A 23,597-nucleotide genomic window follows, 5' to 3' on the forward strand; every position below is an offset into this window, starting at 1 on the left:
TGTTAGCTTTTCAACCCTAAAACAAGTGCTCACCTTGGGGGCTGGATCTTGAATTTCTCAAACACCTCTGGGTAGAGCAGAGGGAAGACTACCATCTCTTTCAGGGCGGAGATGTGGCTTGTCAGACCGCCAACGCTGTCAAAGCGCACCTTGAGGGAAGAGAGAGGGTTGGTACATTACACAGAAGAAGCAGGCAGTTCATTTAAAGACCATAGCATGTAGGCAAACCAACTTTTAGATATATATACACAAAAAAAAAAAATAGCTTAAAATCATTTCACATTTAAATTCAGCTGACTGTGATGTTAGAACGTACCGACTGGTCAATCGCCATGGGGTCGACATCCGCCAGGCTCGCACCCATCTTCATTCTGTCCTTATGGATTCCCAAAATGTCCTCTTTGCGCAAATTCAGAGGCAGACACCTGAGAGGGATCCCAAAATTTGCGGTTTTGGCAAGCTTATTCTGAGCAAAAGCTCAAAACCGCACCGGATTCCGCTGGTCTAAAATATTAGACTGAGATTTTATTTTAAAATCCAGATATTAATATTGTTCCTTGTGTTAGTCTCATATAGGAGAAACTCATGAGCTAGATCATGTGTTCACTCCAAAAGGTCTGGCTCCCAATGAACCTCACCAAGGAGATATTACTAGAAAACCATGCTGGAACCTTCGTCTATTATTACATCATCGACGACCACCACTCATGTTGTCATAGACACAGTTCAAAAAACATTCAAGAGTGGGGAATCATTGGTCTGCTCAGGCCCTTTTTTCTAGCATGTTCATTATCCTTTAAATAGGATTGAATCGTGTCCAAGATAATATGTGATGTCAAATAACAGATGATCAGTATAAAAATGATGTAATATGTAACAAAACATTGTTTCATCCTTTCTGTAGTACCAATTTCTAGCGGAGATGTCATCTGTGAACTAAATTAAACATTTTACCATTGTAGGGACAAGTAAAACTGTTAAAGTGTATCAAACTGATGACATGTTAACTGACCTGTTCTTGGCTTCTTGCTCTGCGTCTTCCTCGTCAGAGGAGTCGTCCTCATCAGAGGAGCTGGCTTCCCGGGTGTGCCAAGCATGCCTTCTCCTGTGGGTCAAACCAAACCGTAAGGAGACAAAGAAAGGACAAACTTCTTCACTACTTTACGGTGCTCCTCTCTTCCCAAGCTGTCAGTCCCCAATAGCAAATGTGAGACCTAAGTTGTTTAAATTGTGCCAAAGACTCACCTGCCTATGGACCCATTCCTGTTGTTTGAAACAGTGAAACAAGAAAAGAGATGAAAAACATTAAAAGTAATCTATATTCACAACGTCCTACAAGAGCAGCCCTTAGACAACAACCAGAACCATCAAGGACCCAACACATGAAACACAGCCTTATTGGACCCTACACTACCGGTCAAAAGTTTTAGAACTACTCATTCAAGGGTTTTTCTTTATTTTTACTATTTTATACATTGTAGAATAATAGTGAAGACATCAAATCTATGAAATAACACATATGGAATCATGTAGTAACCAAAATAATTATTAAACATATCAAAATATATTATATATATTATGCAATAATATTATATATTATGCAATTTCTGAGACTGGTAACTTTAATGAACTTATCCTCTGCAGCACAGGCAACTCTGGGTCTTCCATTCCTGTGACGGTCCTCATGAGAGCCAGTTTCGTCATAGCACTTGATGGTTTTTGTCTTAAAATAATGATGGACTGTCGTCTCTCTTTGCTTATTTGAGCTGTTCTTGCCATAATAATGACTTGGTCTTTTACCAAATAGGGCTATATTCTGTATACCACCCCTACCTTGTCACAACACAACTGATTGGCTCAAACGCATTAAGAAGGAAAGAAATTCCACAAATGAACTTTTAAGAAGGCACACCTGTTAATTGAAATGCATTCCAGGTGACTACCTCATGAAGCTGGTTAAGGGGATGTCAAGAGTGTGCAAAGCTGTCATCAAGGCAAGGCGTGGCTATTTGAAGAATCTGTTTTTGTTTAATTTGTTTAACATGTTTTTCGTTACTAAATGATTCCATATGTGTTTTTTCATAGTTTTGATGTCTTCACTATTATTTTACAATGTAGAAAATAGTAAAAATAAAGAAAAAGCATTGAATGAGTAGGTGTTCTAAAACTTTTGACAGGTAGCGTACAATATATTTAGGTTAAAACAGATTTTGATCATAAAAAATAACACAATAAAACCAATGTAATATACATATGGACTAAGACTATTGGTAAAGTGCCAGTGAAGTAGAATACTGTGGGAGGGTGAGCAACAGTGGAGACCTGCCACTCCTTCGGCTGGTGGTATGGGCACTCCTGGGCACTGAGGCACTGATGCGGTAGCTCCCTCTAGTGGAAGATGCCTGACGGTCGAAAAACGGCTGTTTCCTGGATTCTACAGATGAAACAGTGAGAGGAGTAACATCATGATAAGCACTGATCTCCCTGCCCATAGTCAAGCACTTCAGAGTAGGAGTGTTGATCTAGGCTCAGTTTTGCTTTCTAGATCAGAATATTGTTTGTGGAGATTTGCTCTGATGAAGGTCGACGTTAAACAACGTTAAAATGTGATGAAATCCTTTTTTTAAATTATTACTAAATTACACTTCTCAAAAGGCACCGAATTGGTGGAACTACGCTAATTTACAGAGAACATTTCTCAGAAGGCTTTAGTTCAGTGAAGAGTAATAAGTTGGGATGTGCTTTTTACGGGATTCAAATGTAAAAAGGACCAACCATCCAGTGGCGCATGGTAGCGAACCACCGCGTTTTTCTGTCGAGGTTCATAGCGCTTGCTGTTATCGTCGTTTTCATCATCCTCATCATCGTCGTCATCATCGTCGTCACCGTCATCAGAGTACTCTGGAAATAGGTATCGGACCAAAAGTTAATGAATTCATGTTTAGAGAGTTATGGTCAAAAATACTGTAACTTTCCCCTAAACTACAATAGAAACATACCTTCAGCTTCTTGTTTGGAAACAGTTTTTACCGTTGGAGAGTCGATAGTCTTCTTTCGCTGGGCTTTAGAATACATCCTCTGCAATTATACATTTTTAAATAAAAACTTCATAGATACAACAGGTATGGTATAGTTATGTCCTTCTTTCAATGACCGGTATGACACAATGGTACATATTTCAGTGAGACTTCAAATCTCATTTCTCATATCTCAAGGCTCTAAACAAGGGATAACTGTGTGAAATTCTAATTAATCTATTACTACTCCGGCTTCTTGAAATACGGTGGCCACTGATAAACCCTTTATAAGTCATCTGCTGGTGAATGAGGCAACAACATGACAATAGTGTGATTACTTTCCCCAAAACCACAGCACAGAGGGGACTGCTGAGGGCAGAGAGAGAGAGAGAGGGTGGTGGACCACAGATGGGTGCAACACCCTTACAATGGCCTGATAAGAGATTGTGTGCAGTAGCAGAAGATATAGAACCTGGAAACAGTGGCCAGTTATTATGTAAACATTTCTACAGTGCAACAAGCCCTTGTGTTTGGGTAGAGTTAGTGTGGGTCTTCAATGTCAATGAATGGTTTCTTATTGTTTGCTAATTATACGCTGTACTGTATGTCATCCCTGCCTTTTTGGATGGCTGAATGACAAAATTATATTTCACGGGATGGAAAAAGCCTCACTGATTGTTTTGAGTTTTTCAAGTGGCGGCACATCTTCATGTCATCAATCTTGTGGAGGACCGCCTCAGCAGTACTATGGAGAAAAACAAGTGACGATATAAAAACTTCTGATGGTATCCTTCTTTAGCATGACTTCATGGAGGTTTTGGGTCCCAATGCAATAAGCATTAATTGTGTACTTATCATTTTGGGGGAAAAGCAGAGGAATTTGTAATATGCCTATAATAACCCACGTCTGACATCTGTAATAACCCAAATAGTCCCTGTATTAGGACTATCCCCCATGTTACACACTCTACTGGGGAAGTAAACAAGAGACTAGGGAGCAAGGACACACGGGGGGAATCAGGATTTTGTGGTGATGCTCCTTACTTAGTGATGAGGCAGTCGTAGATCATGGACTGTTGGTCCCTGGTGGTTCTGGTGCTGCGTCGCACAACCCCCTGGGATCCTCCTGGTCTAGGAGACCCCTCTGGAACAGCTATTCAAAACACAATTCATACCTTATTCACAATTCCATGTAGGTGAATGAGTGTGAATGAGAATGATTGTTTTTAAAGGAGTCAATTGTGGGACATCCTCTTAAAAAAAGAAAAATAGTTGTGTTTTTTATGACATGTCTAAATAGGTGAATAGGTGAATTGTTGTATTCTAGGAACGACCTAGATTGTGTTTGCATCATAATGTGAAACATGCTTTAAGCTCACCAGTTTGGTCATCTTCACTGGCCCCATTGACCTGAAACCTGGGCGATTTCCTGGGAAGGAATCAAAAATAACATTGAAAAAAAATGACCTTAAAATGTCAGAAGAATTCTTGATGGTATCGGAATCAAAGTGCTCTGTAGGACTAGCCTGGGTACCAGTCTGTTTAGCTAACATTCCACCCCAGCAATGACATGGAGTAGGCCTACAGGGAGTGGAAAGTTACCTAAACAGACTGGTACCCAGGCTACTGTAAGACTGCAGACAAAGACACATCTTGACTTTATATCTGGCTTAGGGATAGAAACATTAGCCTACCATGCCGAAATGTTTATGCAGTGCATTCGGCAAGTATTTCAGACCCCTTGACTTTTTCCACATTTTCTTACGTTACAGCCTTATTCTAAAATGGATTAAATAAGAAATTTTCCTCATCAATCTACACACAATACCCCATAATGAAAAAGCAAAAACAGGCTAATTGAATATAATATTTACATAACTATTCAGACCCTTTATTAAAGCACCTTTGGCAGCGATTACAGCCTCGAATCTTCTTGTGTATGACATGCTTGGCACACCTGTATTTGCGGAATTTCTCACATTCTTCTCTGCAGATCCTCAAGCTCTGTCAGGTTGGATGGGAAGCGTCGCTGCACAGCTATTTTCAGGTCTCTCCAGAGATGTTCGATCGGGTTCAAGTCTGGGCTCTGGCTGGGCCACTAAAGGACATACAAAGACTTGCCCCAATGCTACTCCTGCGTTGTCTTGGCTGTGTGCTTAGGTTCGTTGTCCTATTGGAAGGTGAACCTTCTCCACAGTCTGCGGTCCTGAGCGCTCTTGAGCAGGTTTTCATCAAGGATCTGTACTTTACGCCGTTCATCTTTCCCTCGATCCTGACTAGTCTCTGTCGCTGCCGCTGAAAAACATCCCCACAGCATGATGCTGCCACCACCATGTTTCACTGTAGGGATGGTGACAGGTTTCCTCCAGTCATGCTTGGCATTCATGCCAAAGAGTTCAATCTTGGTTTCATCAGACCAGAGAATCTGGTTTCTCATGGTCTGAGAGTCCTTTAGATACCTTTTGGCAAAATCCTAGCGGGCTGTCATATGCCTTTTAATGAGGATTGGCTTCCGTCGGGCCACTCTACCATAAAAGCCTGATTGGTGGAGTGTTGCAGAGATGGTTGTCCTTCTGAAGAGGAGATAGAACTCTGTCAGAGTGACCATCGGGTTCTTGGTCACCTCCCTGACCAAGGCCCTTCTTCCACGATTGCTCAGTTTAGTCAGATGGTCAGCTCTGGAAACAGTCTTGGTGGTTCCAAACTTCTCCATTTAAGAATGATGAGACCACTGTGTTCTTGGGAACCTTCAATGCTGCAGACATTTTTTTGTACCCTTCCCCAGATCTGTGCCGCCACACAATCCTGTCTCGGCGCTCAACGGACAATTCCTTTGACCTAATGGCTTGGTTTTTGCTCTGACATGCACTGTCAACTGTGGGGCCTTATATAGACAGGTGTGTACCTTTCCAAATCATGTCCAATCAATTGACTTTACCACAGGTGGACACCAATCAAGTTGTAGAAACATCTCAAGGATGATCAATGGAAACAGGATGCACCGGTGCTCAAATATGTAAATAAGGTATTTCAGTTTATTTTTAATACATTTGAAAAAAATTCTACAAACCTGTTATTGCTTTGTCATTATGGGATATTGTGTGTAGAGTGCTGAGGAAAATGTTTTATTTAATCCATTTTAGAATAAGGCTGTAACATAACTAAATGTGGAAAAAATGAAGGGGTCTGAATACTTTACGAATGCACTGTGTACAAAGAACAAAAATATAAAAAACGCAACATGGAACAATTTCCACGATTTTACTGAGTTACAGTTCATATGGATATCAGTCATTTGAAATAAATAAATTAGGCCCTAATCTATGTATTTCACGACTGGGACAGATACCTTAAAAAGATACCTTAAAAAAAAGGTGTGACCACCATTTGCCTGTGGAATGCTGTCTCACTCCTCTTCAATGGCTGTCGAAGTTGCTGGATATTGGTGGGAACTGGAACACGCTGTCGTACACGTCAATCCAGAGTATCCCAAACATGCTCAACTGGTGACATGTCTGGAGAGTATGCAGGGCATGGAAGAACTGGGACATTTTCAGCTTCCAGGAATTGTGTACACATCCTTGCAACATGGGACAGTGTATTTTCGTGCTGAAACATGAGGTGATGGCGGCGGATGAAAGGCACGACAATGGGTCTCAGGATCTCGTAAAGGTATTTCTGTACATTCAAATTTCCATCGATAAAATGCAATTGTGTTCGTTGTCCGTTACTTATGCCTGCCCATACCATAATCTCACCGCCACCATGGGGCTGTTCACAACGTTGACATCAGCAAACTGCTCGCCCACACAACGCCAAAAACCGGGGTTCATCCGTGAAGAGCACACTTCTCCAGTGTGCCAGTGGCCATCGAAGGTGAGCATTTTCCCACTGAAGTCGGTTACGGTGCCGAACTGCAGTCAGGTCAAGACCCTGGTGAGGACAACGAGCATACAGATGAGCTTCCCTGGGATGGTTTCTGACAGTTCGCAGAGCAATTCTTTGGTTGTGCAAACCCAGTTTCATCAGCTGTTCGCGTGGCTGGTCACAGACCATCCCGCAGGTGAAGATCCCGGATATGGAGGTCCTGGGCTGGCGTGGTTATACATGGTCTGCGTTTGTGAGGCCGGTTGGACGTACTGCCAAATTCTCTAAAACGACGTTGGAGGCAGCGTATGGTAGAGAAATTAACATTAAATTCTCTGGCAACAAATCTGTTGGGCATTCCTGCAGTTAGCCTGCCAATTGAACACTCCCTCAAAACTTGAGACATCTGTGGCATTGTGTTATGTGACAAAACTGCACATTTTAGAGTGGCCTTTTATTGTCCCCAGCACAAGGTGCGCCTGTGTAATGATCATGCTGTTTAATCAGCTTCTTGATATGCCACACCTGTCAGATGGATGGATTATCTTGGCAAAAGATAAATGCTCACTAACAGGGATGTAAACAAAATTGAGCACCAAATTTGAGAGAAATAAGCTTTTTGTGCTTATGGAAAATGTCTGAGATCTTTTATTTCAGCTCTTGAAACATGGGACCAACACTTTACATGATGTGTTTATATTTTTGTTCAGTATACATCCCTAATTTTTAACTCATGAGTGCTCTGACTTGCCTTGTTATCTTTCTGACAGGTCTCCCATTATCTGGTGTATGTCCATTTAGCTCTTCCAAGGAGATAATATGCCGATCGTTCTCACCAACATATCCCTGAGAAAGAGAACAGCAGACCTCAAATTAAAATTAAAAAAATATTGGTCAACCTTGAAGCCACTGACAATCAATTGTCTTACATCTGTTGAATATAAGTGGTTTGTTGCGACAAAGTTTAGAAATGTACAACAATTATCTGCATAGCTAACTACAATTAAGCTTCTTTTTTTTTTTTTATCGGTGACATTATTTGCAGATTTTGCAAAGAGACGAGATGACTGACAGTTTTCAAATGAGGACACTAGAAGAAAAAAAATCATTTTTTCCCACCACTCACTGTCAACTGTTCAACTCACCTTAGTCAAGCGTGCGGACTTCCTCGGTAAATTCTGCGGGGATTGAAAATCGGCGTCTGGTTGTGAAGACTTTTGGTTTGTTGATTGGTCTGCGTCCGAAATTCTACGTATTATCACCATTGTGTTAAATTAAGTGCGCGTTTATAGAGTATAATAGCTAATACTACGGTCAATTATTCACAAGTGCAATGTTAACAATGGTATGCATCGATCTATCTCCATATAATTGCGAATTGTGAACGAGGTCCTAGCAAACCTGAGCTGTCAAAACTACTTCTGTATAAATTCAAAAGACAGCATTCTGGCGCCACCTACGTCACAGATCGTATGCTGGCATCGTTCGTTTTACATCTCCCGGGGCGGCAAGATTAGTTTATCATGAATCCCTATTAGCTATGGCACACGCAGCAGCTACTTTTCCTGGGGTCCACATAAAACGTACAAAAACATGAGAAAGTACGGAACAGCTATAGACAAGGACATTGCCTACATACATACACTACCGTTCAAAAGTTTGGGGTCACTTAGAAATGTCCTTGTTTTTTAAAGAAAAGCACATTAACATTAATGTCTACACTGTAAATGATTATTACAGCTGGAAAAGGCTGATTTTTGTATGGAATATCTACATAAGCGTACAGAGGCCCATTATCAGCAACCATCACTCCTGTGTTCCAATGGCACGTTGTTAGCTAATCCAAGTTTATAATTTTAAAAGGCTAATTGATCATTAGAAAACCCAATTATGTTTGTCATGTTTTGTCTTTCATCATGTCTTGTCCCTGTGCTTCCCTCTGCTGGTCTTATTAGGTTCTTTCCCTCTTTCTCTCTCTCTATCGTTCCGTTCCTGCTCCCAGCTGTTTCTCATTCTCCTAACGACCTCATTTACTCTTTCACACCTGTCCCCTATTTTGCCCTCTGATTAGAGTCCCTATTTCTCCCTCTGTTTTCCGCTTCTGTCCTTGTCGGATTCTTGTTTGATGTTTGCTGTTCCTGTGTCCTTGTTCCGCCCTGTCGTGTTCTTTGCCTTCTTCAGATGCTGCGTGTGAGCCGGTGTCTATGTCAGCTACGGCCAGTGCCTTCCTGAAGCGACCTGCAGTCTGTGGTCGCGTCTCCAGTCGTTCCTCTCTATTGACGAGAGGATTTCAGTTCCTGTTTTGGATTGACCATTGATAATATCCAGGAGAATCATTATTTGTTTATTACTGGAATAAAGACTCTGTTACTATTACGTCGCTTTTGGGTCCTCATTCACCAGCATAACAGAAGAATCCGACCAAGATGGACCCAGCGACTATGGATTCTCTCAACACTGCCGTCGAGTTCCAGGGAGCAATGCTCGGCAGACACGAGCAGGAATTGTTTGCTGCTCGTCATGCCGTTGAGACCCTGGCCGCTCAGGTTTCCGATCTCTCTGGACAGTTTCAGAGTCTTCATCTCGTGCCACCAGCTACTTCCTGGTCTTCCGAGTCTCCGGAACCTAGGGTTAATAACCCACCATGTTACTCTGGGCAGCCCACTGAGTGTCGCTCCTTTCTCACCCAGTGTGATATTGTGTTCTCTCTCCAGCCCAACACGTACTCAAGAGAGAGAGCTCGGATCGCTTACGTCATATCACTCCTTACTGGTCGGGCTCGGGAGTGGGGCACAGCTATCTGGGAGGCAAGGGCTGAGTGTTCTAACGATTATCAGAACTTTAAAGAGGAGATGATACGGGTTTTTGATCGTTCAGTTTTTGGGAAGGAGGCTTCCAGGGCCCTGGCTTCCCTATGTCAAGGTGATCGATCCATAACGGATTACTCTATAGAGTTTCGCACTCTTGCTGCCTCCAGTGACTGGAACGAGCCGGCGTTGCTCGCTCGTTTTCTGGAGGGACTTCACGCTGAGGTTAAGGATGAGATTCTCTCCCGGGAGGTTCCTTCCAGCGTGGACTCTTTGATTGCACTCGCCATCCGCATAGAACGACGGGTAGATCTTCGTCACCGAGCTCGTGGAAGAGAGCTCGCGTTAACGGTGTTTCCCCTCTCCGCATCTCAACCATCTCCTCCCACCGGCTCAGAGACTGAGCCCATGCAGCTGGGAGGTATTCGCATCTCGACTAAGGAGAGGGAACGGAGAATCACCAACCGCCTTTGCCTCTATTGCGGTTCTGCGGGACATTTTGTCATGTCATGTCCAGTAAAAGCCAGAGCTCATCAGTAAGCGGAGGGCTACTGGTGAGCGCTACTACTCCTGTCTCTCCATCAAGATCCTGTACTACCTTGTCGGTCCATCTACGCTGGACCGGTTCAGCTGCTTCCTGCAGTGCCTTGATAGACTCTGGGGCTGAGGGTTGTTTTATGGACGAAGCATGGGCTCGGAAACATGACATTCCTCTCAGACAGTTAGGGAAGCCCACGCCCATGTTCGCCTTAGATGGTAGTCTTCTCCCCAGTATCAGATGTGAGACACTACCTTTAACCCTCACAGTATCTGGTAACCACAGTGAGACCATTTCCTTTTTGATTTTTCGTTCACCTTTTACACCTGTTGTTTTGGGTCATCCCTGGCTAGTATGTCATAATCCTTCTATTGATTGGTCTAGTAATTCTATCCTATCCTGGAACGTTTCTTGTCATGTGAAGTGTTTAATGTCTGCTATCCCTCCTGTGTCTTCTGTCCCCTCTACTCAGGAGGAACCTGGTGATTTGACAGGAGTGCCGGAGGAATATCATGATCTGCGCACGGTCTTCAGTCGGTCCAGAGCCAGCTCCCTTCCTCCTCACCGGTCGTATGATTGTTGTATTGATCTCCTTCCGGGGACCACTCCCCCTCGGGGTAGACTATACTCTCTGTCGGCTCCCGAACGTAAGGCTCTCGAGGATTATCTGTCTGTTTCTCTCAACGCCGGTACCGTGGTGCCTTCTTCCTCTCCCGCCGGAGCGGGATTTTTCTTTGTTAAGAAGAAGGACGGTACTCTGCGCCCCTGCGTGGATTATCGAGGGCTGAATGACATAACGGTTAAGAATCGTTATCCGCTTCCCCTTATGTCGTCGGCCTTCGAGATTTTGCAGGGAGCCAGGTTCTTTACTAAGTTGGACCTTCGTAACGCTTACCATCTCGTACGCATCAGAGAGGGGGACGAGTGGAAAACGGCGTTTAATACTCCGTTAGGGCATTTTGAATACCGGGTTCTGCCGTTCGGTCTCGCTAATGCTCCAGCTGTCTTTCAGGCATTAGTTAATGATGTACTGAGAGACATGCTGAACATTTTTGTTTTCGTTTACCTTGACGATATCCTGATTTTTTCACCGTCACTCGAGATTCATGTTCAGCACGTTCGACGTGTACTCCAGCGCCTTTTAGAGAATTGTCTCTACGTGAAGGCTGAGAAGTGCGCCTTTCATGTCTCCTCTGTCACATTTCTCGGTTCTGTTATTTCCGCTGAAGGCATTCAGATGGATCCCGCTAAGGTCCAGGCTGTCAGCGATTGGCCCGTTCCTAAGTCACGTGTCGAGTTGCAGCGCTTTCTCGGTTTCGCTAATTTCTATCGGCGTTTCATTCGTAATTTCGGTCAAGTGGCTGCCCCTCTCACAGCTCTGACTTCTGTCAAGACTTGCTTTAAGTGGTCCGGTTCCGCCCAGGGAGCTTTTGATCTCCTCAAGAAGCGTTTTACATCCGCCCCTATCCTTGTTACTCCTGACGTCACTAAACAATTCATTGTCGAGGTTGACGCTTCAGAGGTGGGCGTGGGAGCCATTCTGTCTCAGCGCTTCCAGTCTGACGATAAGGTCCATCCTTGCGCTTACTTTTCTCATCGCCTGTCGCCATCGGAACGCAACTATGATGTGGGTAACCGCGAACTGCTCGCCATCCGCTTAGCCATAGGCGAATGGCGACAGTGGTTGGAGGGGGCGACCGTTCCTTTTGTCGTTTGGACTGACCATAAGAACCTTGAGTACATCCGTTCTGCCAAACGACTTAATGCACGTCAGGCTCGTTGGGCGTTGTTTTTCGCTCGTTTCGAGTTCGTGATTTCCTATCGTCCGGGAAATAAGAACACCAAGCCTGATGCCTTATCCCGTCTCTTTAGTTCTTCTGTGGCTTCTACCGACCCCGAGGGGATTCTCCCTGAAGGGCGTGTTGTCGGGTTGACTGTCTGGGGAATTGAGAGACAGGTAAAGCAAGCACTCACTCACACTGCGTCGCCGCGCGCTTGTCCTAGTAACCTTCTGTTCGTTCCTGTCTCTACTCGTCTGGCTGTTCTTCAGTGGGCTCACTCTGCCAAGTTAGCTGGCCATCCCGGCGTTCGGGGTACGCTTGCTTCTATTCGCCAGCGGTTTTGGTGGCCTACTCAGGAGCGGGACACGCGCCGTTTCGTGGCTGCTTGTTCGGACTGCGCGCAGACTAAGTCAGGTAACTCTCCTCCTGCCGGTCGTCTCAGACCGCTTCCCATTCCTTCTCGACCATGGTCTCACATCGCCTTAGACTTTATTACCGGTCTGCCTTCGTCTGCGGGGAAGACTGTGATTCTTACGGTTATCGATAGGTTCTCTAAGGCGGCACATTTCATTCCCCTCGCTAAGCTTCCTTCCGCTAAGGAGACGGCACAAATCATCATTGAGAATGTGTTCAGAATTCATGGCCTCCCGTTAGACGCCGTTTCAGACAGAGGTCCGCAATTCACGTCACAGTTTTGGAGGGAGTTCTGTCGTTTGATTGGTGCTTCTGTCAGTCTCTCTTCCGGGTTTCATCCCCAGTCTAACGGTCAAGCAGAAAGGGCCAATCAGTCGATTGGTCGCATATTACGCAGCCTTTCGTTTCGAAACCCTGCGTCTTGGGCAGAACAGCTCCCCTGGGCTGAGTACGCTCACAACTCGCTTCCTTCGTCTGCTACCGGGCTATCTCCGTTTCAGAGTAGTCTTGGGTACCAGCCTCCTCTGTTCTCGTCCCAGCTCGCCGAGTCCAGCGTTCCCTCCGCTCAGGCTTTTGTCCAACGTTGTGAGCGCACCTGGAGGAGGGTCAGGTCTGCACTTTGCCGTTACAGGGCGCAGACTGTGAGAGCCGCCAATAGACGTAGGATTAGGAGTCCTAGGTATTGTCGCGGTCAGAGAGTGTGGCTTTCCACTCGTAACCTTCCCCTTACGACAGCTTCTCGCAAGTTGACTCCGCGGTTCATTGGTCCGTTCCGTGTCTCTCAGGTCGTCAATCCTGTCGCTGTGCGACTGCTTCTTCCGCGACATCTTCGTCGCGTCCACCCTGTCTTCCATGTCTCTTGTGTCAAGCCTTTTCTTCGCGCCCCCGTTCGTCTTCCCCCCCCCCCCCCCCCGTCCTTGTCGAGGGCGCTCCTATTTACAAGGTACGAAAGATCATGGACATGCGTTCTCGGGGACGTGGTCACCAGTACTTAGTGGATTGGGAGGGTTACGGTCCTGAGGAGAGGAGTTGGGTTCCATCTCGGGACGTGCTGGACCGTTCGTTGATTGATGATTTCCTTCGTTGCCGCCAGGGTTCCTCCTCGAGTGCGCCAGGAGGCGCTCGGTGAGTGGGGGGGTACTGTCATGTTTTGTCTTTCATCATGTCTTGTCCCTGTGCTTCCCTCTGCTGGTCTTATTAGGTTCTTTCCCTCTTTCTCTCTCTCTATCGTTCCGTTCCTGCTCCCAGCTGTTTCTCATTCTCCTAACGACCTCATTTACTCTTTCACACCTGTCCCCTATTTTGCCCTCTGATTAGAGTCCCTATTTCTCCCTCTGTTTTCCGCTTCTGTCCTTGTCGGATTCTTGTTTGATGTTTGCTGTTCCTGTGTCCTTGTTCCGCCCTGTCGTGTTCTTTGCCTTCTTCAGATGCTGCGTGTGAGCAGGTGTCTATGTCAGCTACGGCCAGTGCCTTCCTGAAGCGACCTGCAGTCTGTGGTCGCGTCTCCAGTCGTTCCTCTCTATTGACGAGAGGATTTCAGTTCCTGTTTTGGATTGACCATTGATAATATCCAGGAGAATCATTATTTGTTTATTACTGGAATAAAGACTCTGTTACTATTACGTCGCTTTTGGGTCCTCATTCACCAGCATAACAATGTTAGCACAGCTGTTGTCCTTATTAAAGAAGCAATACAACTGGCCTTCTTTAGACTAGTTGAGTATCTGTAGCATCAACATTTGTGGGTTCGATTACAGACTCAAACCATTCGACACGAAAGTAGATCTGTTTAAATTCTTTCGCAAGATTAAATTTAAGGGCCTAGTAACACATCAAAGAACTGGCACCCATTTTAAGCCCAAAAGCAAATTCTGTCCCATGGTTAACAACTCCTCGATTAATACCTATTGTAGGTTAGTCGAACAAGAAGCCATGTCAGTATATACAAGACAAACAAACCATATTCAGAAGAATCTCACTAGAACAGAAGAACTGGCACTCAATGAATTAATGAAAGATTCATCTTTGGTTATAAAAACCTGCAGACAAGAGGGGTGCTGTGGTTGTTTTAGACTATGAAAAATATAAAGAAGAAATTCAGAGACAACTCAGCAATGAATGTTTCTATAGAAAACTGAGTGTTGATCTCACACAGGTGTTCCAAAGGGATATATGCTCTAATCTGGAGCAAGCCCTATTAAACCACCTTATCTCAAAACCTGAATATGAATATCTTTGCTGCAAATGTGCCATACGTCCATGCTTATACATTTTACCGAAATTACACAAACCTAAAACACAACAAGGCAACTATCCAGGCAGACCAGTGGTTGCAGGTATAGGCTCAATGCTAGAGCCATTGTCAAACTTTGTAGACTCTTTTATTAAATCTCATGTGCAATCATTGGCATCATATGTAAAGGACTCTATAGAGTTCATGAACAAGATCTCACCAATAACGGGTTTAAAAGAAGACTGTATTTTGGTCACATTAGATGTCGAGAGTCTATATACCAGCATTCCCCATGTGGGGGGGGCTGGCAGCACTAGCACACTATTTGGGAGACAGAGATACTAATGAATATCCACCAACAAACTTCATTCTAGAGCTGGCTGAATATGTTTTGACGTACAACTATTTCATGTTTGATGATGAATACTATCTCCAAACGAATGGAACATCGATGGGCTCTACATTTGCTCCGAGCTATGCTAACCTCTATATGGGTCTTTTTGAAGAACGTTTTGTTAATAATGAAAACGAGAATCCATTTTTGAATGAAGTCCTTAAGTGGTATCGATATATTGACGACATTTTTTGTATATGGGTAGGAACTGAAGAAGAACTGTCAGATTTTATGGCACTACTCAATGACATTGACCCTAATCTCAAATTCACTATTGAACGTGACACTCAACGTGTTCATTATCTCGATATGTGGATTGAGAAATCAAATGGAACCTTGTTTACAACTCTGTATAGAAAAGAAACGGACAGAAATACTCTATTACAGGGTGACAGCTTCCACCCTGAGCCATTAAAAAGAGGACTTCCAAGAAGCCAATATTTTAGACTGCGCCGTATATGCCACTCCACAGATGATTATCTAGAAAAAGCAGCGGAGATGCGCATGAGGTTTCTAAAAAGAGGCTATTCGTCACAATGTGTGGATGAAGCTCATAATTTGGCATTGGAAAAAACACGAGATGAACTGTTACAAAAAAGACCCGCTAAAGCTACAGAACACTCCGTAATGTTCACAACTACATATACTTTGAATTCGCGAAAAGTGGGAGATGTGGTCAAGAAACACTGGCATATTTTATCATCGGACCCAGTTTTGCCGGCCTAATTTAAATATCCACCACGTATTGTGTATAGGAGAGGTCGCAATTTACGCGATAAATTGGTTCATGCCAACTGCCAGCCACTTAAGAAAATTAGCCAAGCTCTTTTACGCCCTATACCAAATGGTAGCTATAAATGCATAGGATGCGCACAGTGCAACAATATGATGAAGTGTGAATATTTCTGTCACCCACACACAGGAAAAAGGTTCAAAATAAATGACATTATTACGTGTTCCACCACCCATGTTATTTACATTATTAAATGTCCATGTGGGCTCTGTTATGTCGGTAAAACCACCCGCTCTCTCAAACAGAGAATTAGTGAACATAAAAGTTCAATCAGGAGAAACGACCGGGATTATCCAGTCGCTGTACATTTCAATGACTTGAAGCATGACATTTCCACCTTTAGATTTTGTGGCATAGAGAAAGTTAAGATATCAGACAGGGGAGGTGATATTAATAATACTCTGAGTAAAAGAGAATGTTTTTGGATTTTCACCCTCCAGACATTATTTCCAAAAGGACTTAATGATGAAATGCCTATGTATGTTATGCTGTGAATTGGAACATGAAATATGTGTCTCTTGTAGATTATTCTGACGTTTTTCATATGATGTACCCAATGACTAATGAAAACTTGCTATGTCCTCATTGAGATTATACAGAAGTGTTCAATACGCCTTATTTATACACTTTTGTAATATTTATGAAATGCATATTGTTATATTTGGTAGCACTTATTAGTTTTTTCCTTTGCCTCCAACCCCCTTCGATATGTAGAACGGATGTGGGTGGGGCCAGGTCTACATAAGGGTGCAACTTTCAAAAAATCCCAAAAGCTCTGATGAAGGCCTTGAGGCCGATACCTAAAGCTTATTAAATATCGGTGATACTATCAAGAGCAGTGTGCGGTTTCCTTTTTCCTTCATCTTGTTCAATTGTTGCCATGCACCTGCAAATAAGATTGCTCAGATGTGCGAGTGCCTTTTTGAATTCGATTACAGGCTCAAAATGGGCAGAAACAAAGACCTTTCTTCTGAAACTCGTCAGTCTATTCTTGTTCTGAGAAATGGCTATTCCATGCGAGAAATTGCCAAGAAACTGAAGATCTCGTACAACGCTGTGTACTACTCCCTTCACAGAACAGCACAAACTGGCTCTTACCAGAATAGTAAGAGAGGTGGGAGGCCCCGGTGCACAACTGAGCAAGAGGACAAGTACATTAGAGTGTCTAGTTTGAGAAACAGACACCTCACAAGTCCTCAACTGTCAGCTTCATTAAATAGTACCCGCAAAACACCAGTCTCAACGTCAACAGTGAAGAGGCGACTCCAGGATGCTGGCCTTCTAGGCAGAGTTCCTCTGTCCAGTGGCTGTGTTCTTTTGCCCATCTTATTCTTTTCTTTTTATTGGCCAGTCTGAGATATGGCTTTTTCTTTGCTCTCTGCCCGAAGTCCAGCATCCCAGAGTCGCCTCTTCACTGTTGACATTGAGAGTGGTGTTTTGTGGGTACTATTTAATGAAGCTGCCAGTTGAGGACTTGTGAGGCGTCTGTTCCCAAAACTACAATCTGTTACAGAGTGGACTAAGTTCTGTAGACTTTACCCTTTGCAAATGTTTCAAAAAATGTCATTGTTTATAAAGGTGTACAAAGGCGAATTGAGTTATTGCACAAGCGCACTTCACAGAGTAGGCATTCCCCAACGAAAATATGCAAGCGCCTGCTAGAATGCGCCAATAGAATCTTGCTAGCACGTGCTTGGCTCTGCCCACCTCTTTGCTTGTTCTGCCCACTATGGCTCATTTGTTCCTATTTTAAACGACAGGCTGTGGTCTATCTTGATACAATCCTGATCTAGCGAGCTTACATTCTGTTCTGTGTAGCGATACAGAATTTAAGCTTGTGAGATCAGGATGGTTCGCACAAGGCTACAATGGGGGTAGATAATTAACTGAAATGTATTAGTCACACGCAATCTCAATTGGGGGTGGGGGGGCTGCATCATTGGTAGGGGACGACATATTTACTGTTGCCTTGTTTCCTTATTGATATAAACTATATATGCTAAAGTATCTGGATACCCCTTCAAATTAGTGGATTCGGCTATTTCAGCCACAACCATTGCTGACAGGTGTATAAAATCGAGCACACAGCCATGCAATCTCCATAGACAAAACATTGGCAGTAGAATGGCCGTACTGAAACGCTCAGTGACTTTCAACGTGGCATTGTCATAAGATGCCACTTTTCCAACAAGTCAGTTAGTCAAATTCCTGTCCCGGTCAACTCTAATTGCTGTTATTGTGAAGTAGGATTGTCTAGGAGCAACAACGGGTCAGCCGTGAAGTGGTAGGCCACACAAGCTCACAGAACGAGACCGCCGAGCACTGAAGCATGTAAAAATTGTCTGTCCTTGGTTGCAACACTCAGTACAGAGTTCCAAATGGCCTCAGGAAACAACGTCAGGCCAATACCGATCATAGGGAGCTTCATGAAATGGGTTTCCATGGCCGAGCAGCTGCACACAAGCCTACGATCATCATGTGAAATGCCAAGCGTCGGCTGGAGTGGTTTTAAGCTCGCCGCCAATGGACTCTAGAGCAGTGGAAACAAGTTCTCCGGAGTGATGAATCACGCTTCACCATCTACAGCATTCAATGATATTCTAGATGAGTCTGTGCTTCCAACTTTGTGGCAAAAGTTTGGGGGAGGCCCTTTCCTGTTCCAGCATGACAATGCCGCCGTGCAAAAAGTGTGGTCCATACAGAAATGAATGGGCTGCACAGAGCCCTTACCTCAACCCCATCGAACACCTTTGGGATGAATTGGAACGCCGACTGCGAACCAGGCCTAATCGCCCAACATCAGTGCCCGACCTCACCAATGCTCGTGGCTGAATGGAAGCAAGTTCCTGCAGCAATGTTCCAACATCTAGTGGTAAGCCTTCCCAGAAGAATGGAGGCTGTTATAACAGTAAAGAGGGAACCAACTTCGTATTAATGCCCATCATTTTGGAATGAGATGTTCGACGAGCAGGTGTCCACATACACTACATGACCAAAAGTATCTGCTAAAACAAACAAACATTTGTATTAGCATATTTAAAATAATTGAATAAGGAATTCACATGATCATATTCATTTCATATTGTATATTATAAACATAATAATATGTCATAAACGTAACTATCCCCAACACATAACTTCAGAGCCAGGATCCAAACCATAATACACTGCTCAAAAAAATAAAGGGAACACTAAAATAACACATCCTAGATCTGAATGAATGAAATATTCTTATGAAATACTTTTTTCTTTACATAGTTGAATGTGCTGACAACAAAATCACACAAAAATGATCAATGTAAATCAAATTTATCAACCCATGGAGGTCTGGATTTGGAGTCACACTCAAAATTAAAGTGGAAAACCACACTACAGGCTGATCCAACTTTGATGTAATGTCCTTAAAACAAGTCAAAATGAGGCTCAGTAGTGTGTGTGGCCTCCACGTGCCTGTATGACCTCCCTACAACGCCTGGGCATGCTCCTGATGAGGTGGCGGATGGTCTCCTGAGGGATCTCCTCCCAGACCTGGACTAAAGCATCCGCCAACTCCTGGACAGTCTGTGGTGCAACGTGGCGTTGGTGGATGGAGCGAGACATGATGTCCCAGATGTGCTCAATTGGATTCAGGTCTGGGGAACGGGCGGGCCAGTCCATAGCATCAATGCCTTCCTCTTGCAGGAACTGCTGACACACTCTAGCCACATGAGGTCTAGCATTGCCAGGTCGCAGTTGCAAATGAGAACTTGTTCTCAACTAGCCTACCTGGTTAAATAAAGGTGAAATAAAAAAATAAAATAAAAAATTGTCTTGCATTAGGAGGAACCCAGGGCCAACCGCACCAGCATATGGTCTCACAAGGGGTCTGAGGATCTCATCTCAGTACCTAATGGCAGTCAGGCTACCTCTGGCGAGCACATGGAGGGCTGTGCGGCCCCCCAAAGAAATGCCACCCCACACCATGACTGACCCACCGCCAAACCGGTCATGCTGGAGGATGTTGCAGGCAGCAGAACGTTCTCCACGGCGTCTCCAGACTCTGTCACGTCTGTCACATGTGCTCAGTGTGAACCTGCTTTCATCTGTGAAGAGCACAGGGAGCCAGTGGCGAATTTGCCGATCTTCGTGTTCTCTGGCAAATGCCAAACGTCCTGCACGGTGTTGGGCTGTAAGCACAACCCCCACTTGTGGACGTCGGGTCCTCATACCACCCTCATGGAGTCTGTTTCTGACCGTTTGAGCAGACACATGCACATTTGTGGCCTGCTGGAGGTCATTTTGCAGGGCTCTGGCAGTGCTCCACCTGCTCCTCCTTGCACAAAGGCGGAGGTAGCGGTCCTGCTGCTGGGTTGTTGCCCTCCTACGGCCTCCTCCACATCTCCTGATGTACTGGCCTGTCTCCTGGTAGCGCCTCCATGCTCTGGACACTACGCTGACAGACACAGCAAACCTTCTTGCCACAGCTCGCATTGATGTGCCATCCTGGATGAGCTGCACTACCTGAGCCACTTGTGTGGGTTGTAGACTCCGTCTCATGCTACCCCTAGAGTGAAAGCACCACCAGCATTCAAAAGTGACCAAAACATCAGCCAGGAAGCATAGGAACTGAGAAGTGGTCTGTGGTCACCACCTGCAGAACCACTCCTTTATTGGGGGTGTCTTGCTAATTGCCTATAATTTCCACCTTTTGTCTATTCCATTTGCACAACAGCATGTGAAATTTATTGTCAATCAGTGTTGCTTCCTAAGTGGACTGTTTGATTTCACAGAAGTGTGATTGACTTGGAGTTACATTGTGTTGTTTAAGTGTTCCCTTTATTTTTTTGAGCAGTGTATAATTGCAGTCAGTATTTCAATCAGAATAAGAATATTCATCATAATATAAAACCTATTATTTCTATCAAGTCATCACTCTTAAACCATAATTATCTCCAAAGCATTTACAAAATATATGCACCATCGTTTAATGATTAAATTATTTCACTGCATAGCTAAACGTTAGTATCCACACGCAGCAATATTCCTTTGCCACTGAAAGTGGAAGTGACAGGGTTTTAAATACGTTGCAGATATGAAACAAACAGACAATCATAATATCAGTCAAAAATATAGAATTCCCAGTTTATGCTTCAAAATCCACCTTTATAAAGAGGTTTTAAAATTAGCTTCTATTTGACAATTCCATGACGTGACGTACAGTAAGGCATTTTTGGCAGAATAGATGGATGCAGTTCAATGCATGATTAACATAATACACCAATACATTTCTTGGTAGTCTAAAAACATATTGTAACGACCCTTGGTTTATAAGCGCGGAAATCAACTCTGCCGTTGAGCATGCTTTTGCGGCATAGACGATAGTGCGCTGGACTTCGGGCTAGAAGGTCGAGGGTTCGACCTTCTAGCCCCTGCCTGTTTCATTACAATATTGCTAGCAGGTTGTAAATCACAGCTGGCCTGGTAGATTGTTTGCTGCCTCCACCCGTTTGGGATGGACTGTTTCAATCACTCCATATTTTGAACAAAAACGGACAACTGTAACTAAGGCTGGGAATGACAACACAATCAAACTAGCAAGGGCAATAATCCCAAATCAGTCACAATGGGGCTAATAGGCTAGCGCATATGTGTCACACAAGGCCCGCGGGACGAATAGGACACACAGACAAGTATAAATTAGTCAACAGTTCAGTCATCTACTTTATGAAATTACAGCCTGATGTGCTCCCATCCAGTGTTGCCAACTAATTTTCAGGGTAAGTTGCTAGAGGCAGGTTGAGTTGTTGCTAAAAGTTGCTAAATTACGTTGTGATGTCATTGCGTGATAACGTAAAACTGCGTCATTATGTAGAATATGCAATAACGTTACTCAAATTGACTGGCCATCTCTGCAAAAAATATGATTTGACATTTGTTCAGGTACAGACTCCCACTCTTTTCTGTACTTCCGGCTGTACAATTTTGATTGAAACTTGTTGATTGATGTTGTAAGTTCTGTTCAAGATCAAACATTCGTTACCAACTATATTCATTGGGTTTGTCTCGTCGAACCCGTGCTACTGCTGCTGCAGTCAGCCAACAATGATTTGCAATTTGCTGAAATTGCTGCTGGCCTGCTGATGACGTCACTCACAATGCACTTTTGCAGCCAGGCACGTGTGTTGTGACAGTGTGTGACAGAAAATTAAAACGTTTTTGTGTCATTTAGAGGAAAAATGCGTGCATTTGAGCCACTTTTCAAAAGTTGCTAAAAGTTCAAAATACATGTTTAAAAGTAGCTACATTTGTTGCTAGGTGCTGTTTGAAAAACAGTTGCCAGGGTAGTCTGAAAAGTTGCTAAATCTAGCAACAAAATTGCTAAATTGGCATCACTGCTCCCATCCGGTGAATTCAAATCCAATTATGCTGCTGTCGTGTGTCCCGTTTACAGCGCACAGCTGAGGGAAGGTTACTAAAATGTCTCAGTCTGGCTTCGGTTTTTAAAGCTTGACAATGAATAAATTTAACCTGCAACAAAACACCACACAAAAGAGAAAGATGTAGGCCTATTACAGCAACATTAAAGCAGTGGCCTAGGCTGGCTACTCAACTACAATAACTTACATTTTGAGTGCACCCTACAGCAACGTTGCATTTAAGTTTAAATGTTACAACAAACCTATAGCTACGTTTTTGTTATTTGGAGTGAAATACTTTTTTTTAATTATTTTTTTAAATAGGGTCACAGCATATCATGCACATCTACAAGCATAACAGCAAAGGCTGGACAAATATTAAATATTTGATTAAATATGTTCAAATGCTATATACAGCAGCCTCCTATGTACATAAGTGGGCAATATAAAGGGCCATATTTATTCTTATAAAAAAATTGCCAATTTGGGTTTCGGTTGCACATTTGTTTTGTAATAAATAAATAAAAATGAAAAATCAATTTGGCCCTGTTGCCCATTCAGTTTGACACCCCAGGGCTAGCGTATCTATACTGAACAAAAATATAAACGCAATATGTAACGTGTGGGTCCCATTTTTCATTAGCTGAAATAAAAGACCAGAAATGTTCCATATGCACAAAAATATTATTTTTCTCAAACGTTTACATCCCTGTTAGCGAACATTTCTCCTTTGCCAAAATGATCCATCCACCTGACAGGTGTTGCATATCAAGAAGCTGATTAAACAGCATGATCATTACACAGGTGCACCTTGTGCTAGGGGCAATAAAAGTCCACAACACAATAACACAGATGTGTCAAGTTGAGGGAGCGTGCAATTGGCATGCTGACTTCAGGAATGTCCACCAGAGCTGTTGCCAGAGAATTTAATGTTAATTTCTCTACCATAAGTCACCTCCGTCGTTTTAGAGAATTTGGCATTACGTCCAACGGCCTCATAACCGCAGACCACATGTAACCACACCAGCCCAGGACCTCCACATCTGGCTTCTTCACCTGCGGGATCATCTGAGAGCAGCCACCTGGACAGCTGGGGAAACTGTGGGTTTGCACAACCAAATAATTTCAGAAACTGTCTCAGGGAAACTCATCTGCCTGCTGGTAGTCCTCACTAGGGTCTGGATCTGACAGCAGTGCGGTGTCGTAACCAACTTCAGTGGGCAAATGCTCACCTTTGATAGCCACTGGCAAGCTGGAGAAGTTTGCTTTTCACGGATGAATCCCGGTTTCAACTGTACCGGGCAGATGGCAAGCAGCGTGTATGGCGTCGTGTTGGTGAGCGGTTTGCTGATGTCAAC

At 43.9% G+C, this 23,597-nt stretch overlaps 1 protein-coding gene across 1 annotated transcript in view; it reads right to left on the reverse strand.

Moving 5' to 3' along the window:
• LOC120022333 (ATPase family AAA domain-containing protein 2-like) overlaps window positions 1-23,597 on the reverse strand; it is a 35,161-nt gene that overhangs the window by 8,966 nt on the left and 2,598 nt on the right. The window contains exons 2-9 of the mRNA XM_038966228.1: window positions 4,062-4,170; window positions 3,690-3,762; window positions 3,000-3,078; window positions 2,776-2,901; window positions 2,323-2,434; window positions 1,001-1,105; window positions 317-425; window positions 34-149 (exon numbers count right to left, since the gene is read on the reverse strand). Of these exons, the coding sequence (XP_038822156.1) occupies window positions 34-149; window positions 317-425; window positions 1,001-1,105; window positions 2,323-2,434; window positions 2,776-2,901; window positions 3,000-3,078; window positions 3,690-3,762; window positions 4,062-4,170 (829 nt within the window). The remainder of the gene's footprint in view (window positions 1-33; window positions 150-316; window positions 426-1,000; window positions 1,106-2,322; window positions 2,435-2,775; window positions 2,902-2,999; window positions 3,079-3,689; window positions 3,763-4,061; window positions 4,171-23,597) is intronic.

This window comes from Salvelinus namaycush, chromosome 27, assembly GCF_016432855.1.
Source record: "Salvelinus namaycush isolate Seneca chromosome 27, SaNama_1.0, whole genome shotgun sequence".
In the NCBI taxonomy this organism is placed as follows: domain Eukaryota; kingdom Metazoa; phylum Chordata; class Actinopteri; order Salmoniformes; family Salmonidae; genus Salvelinus; species Salvelinus namaycush.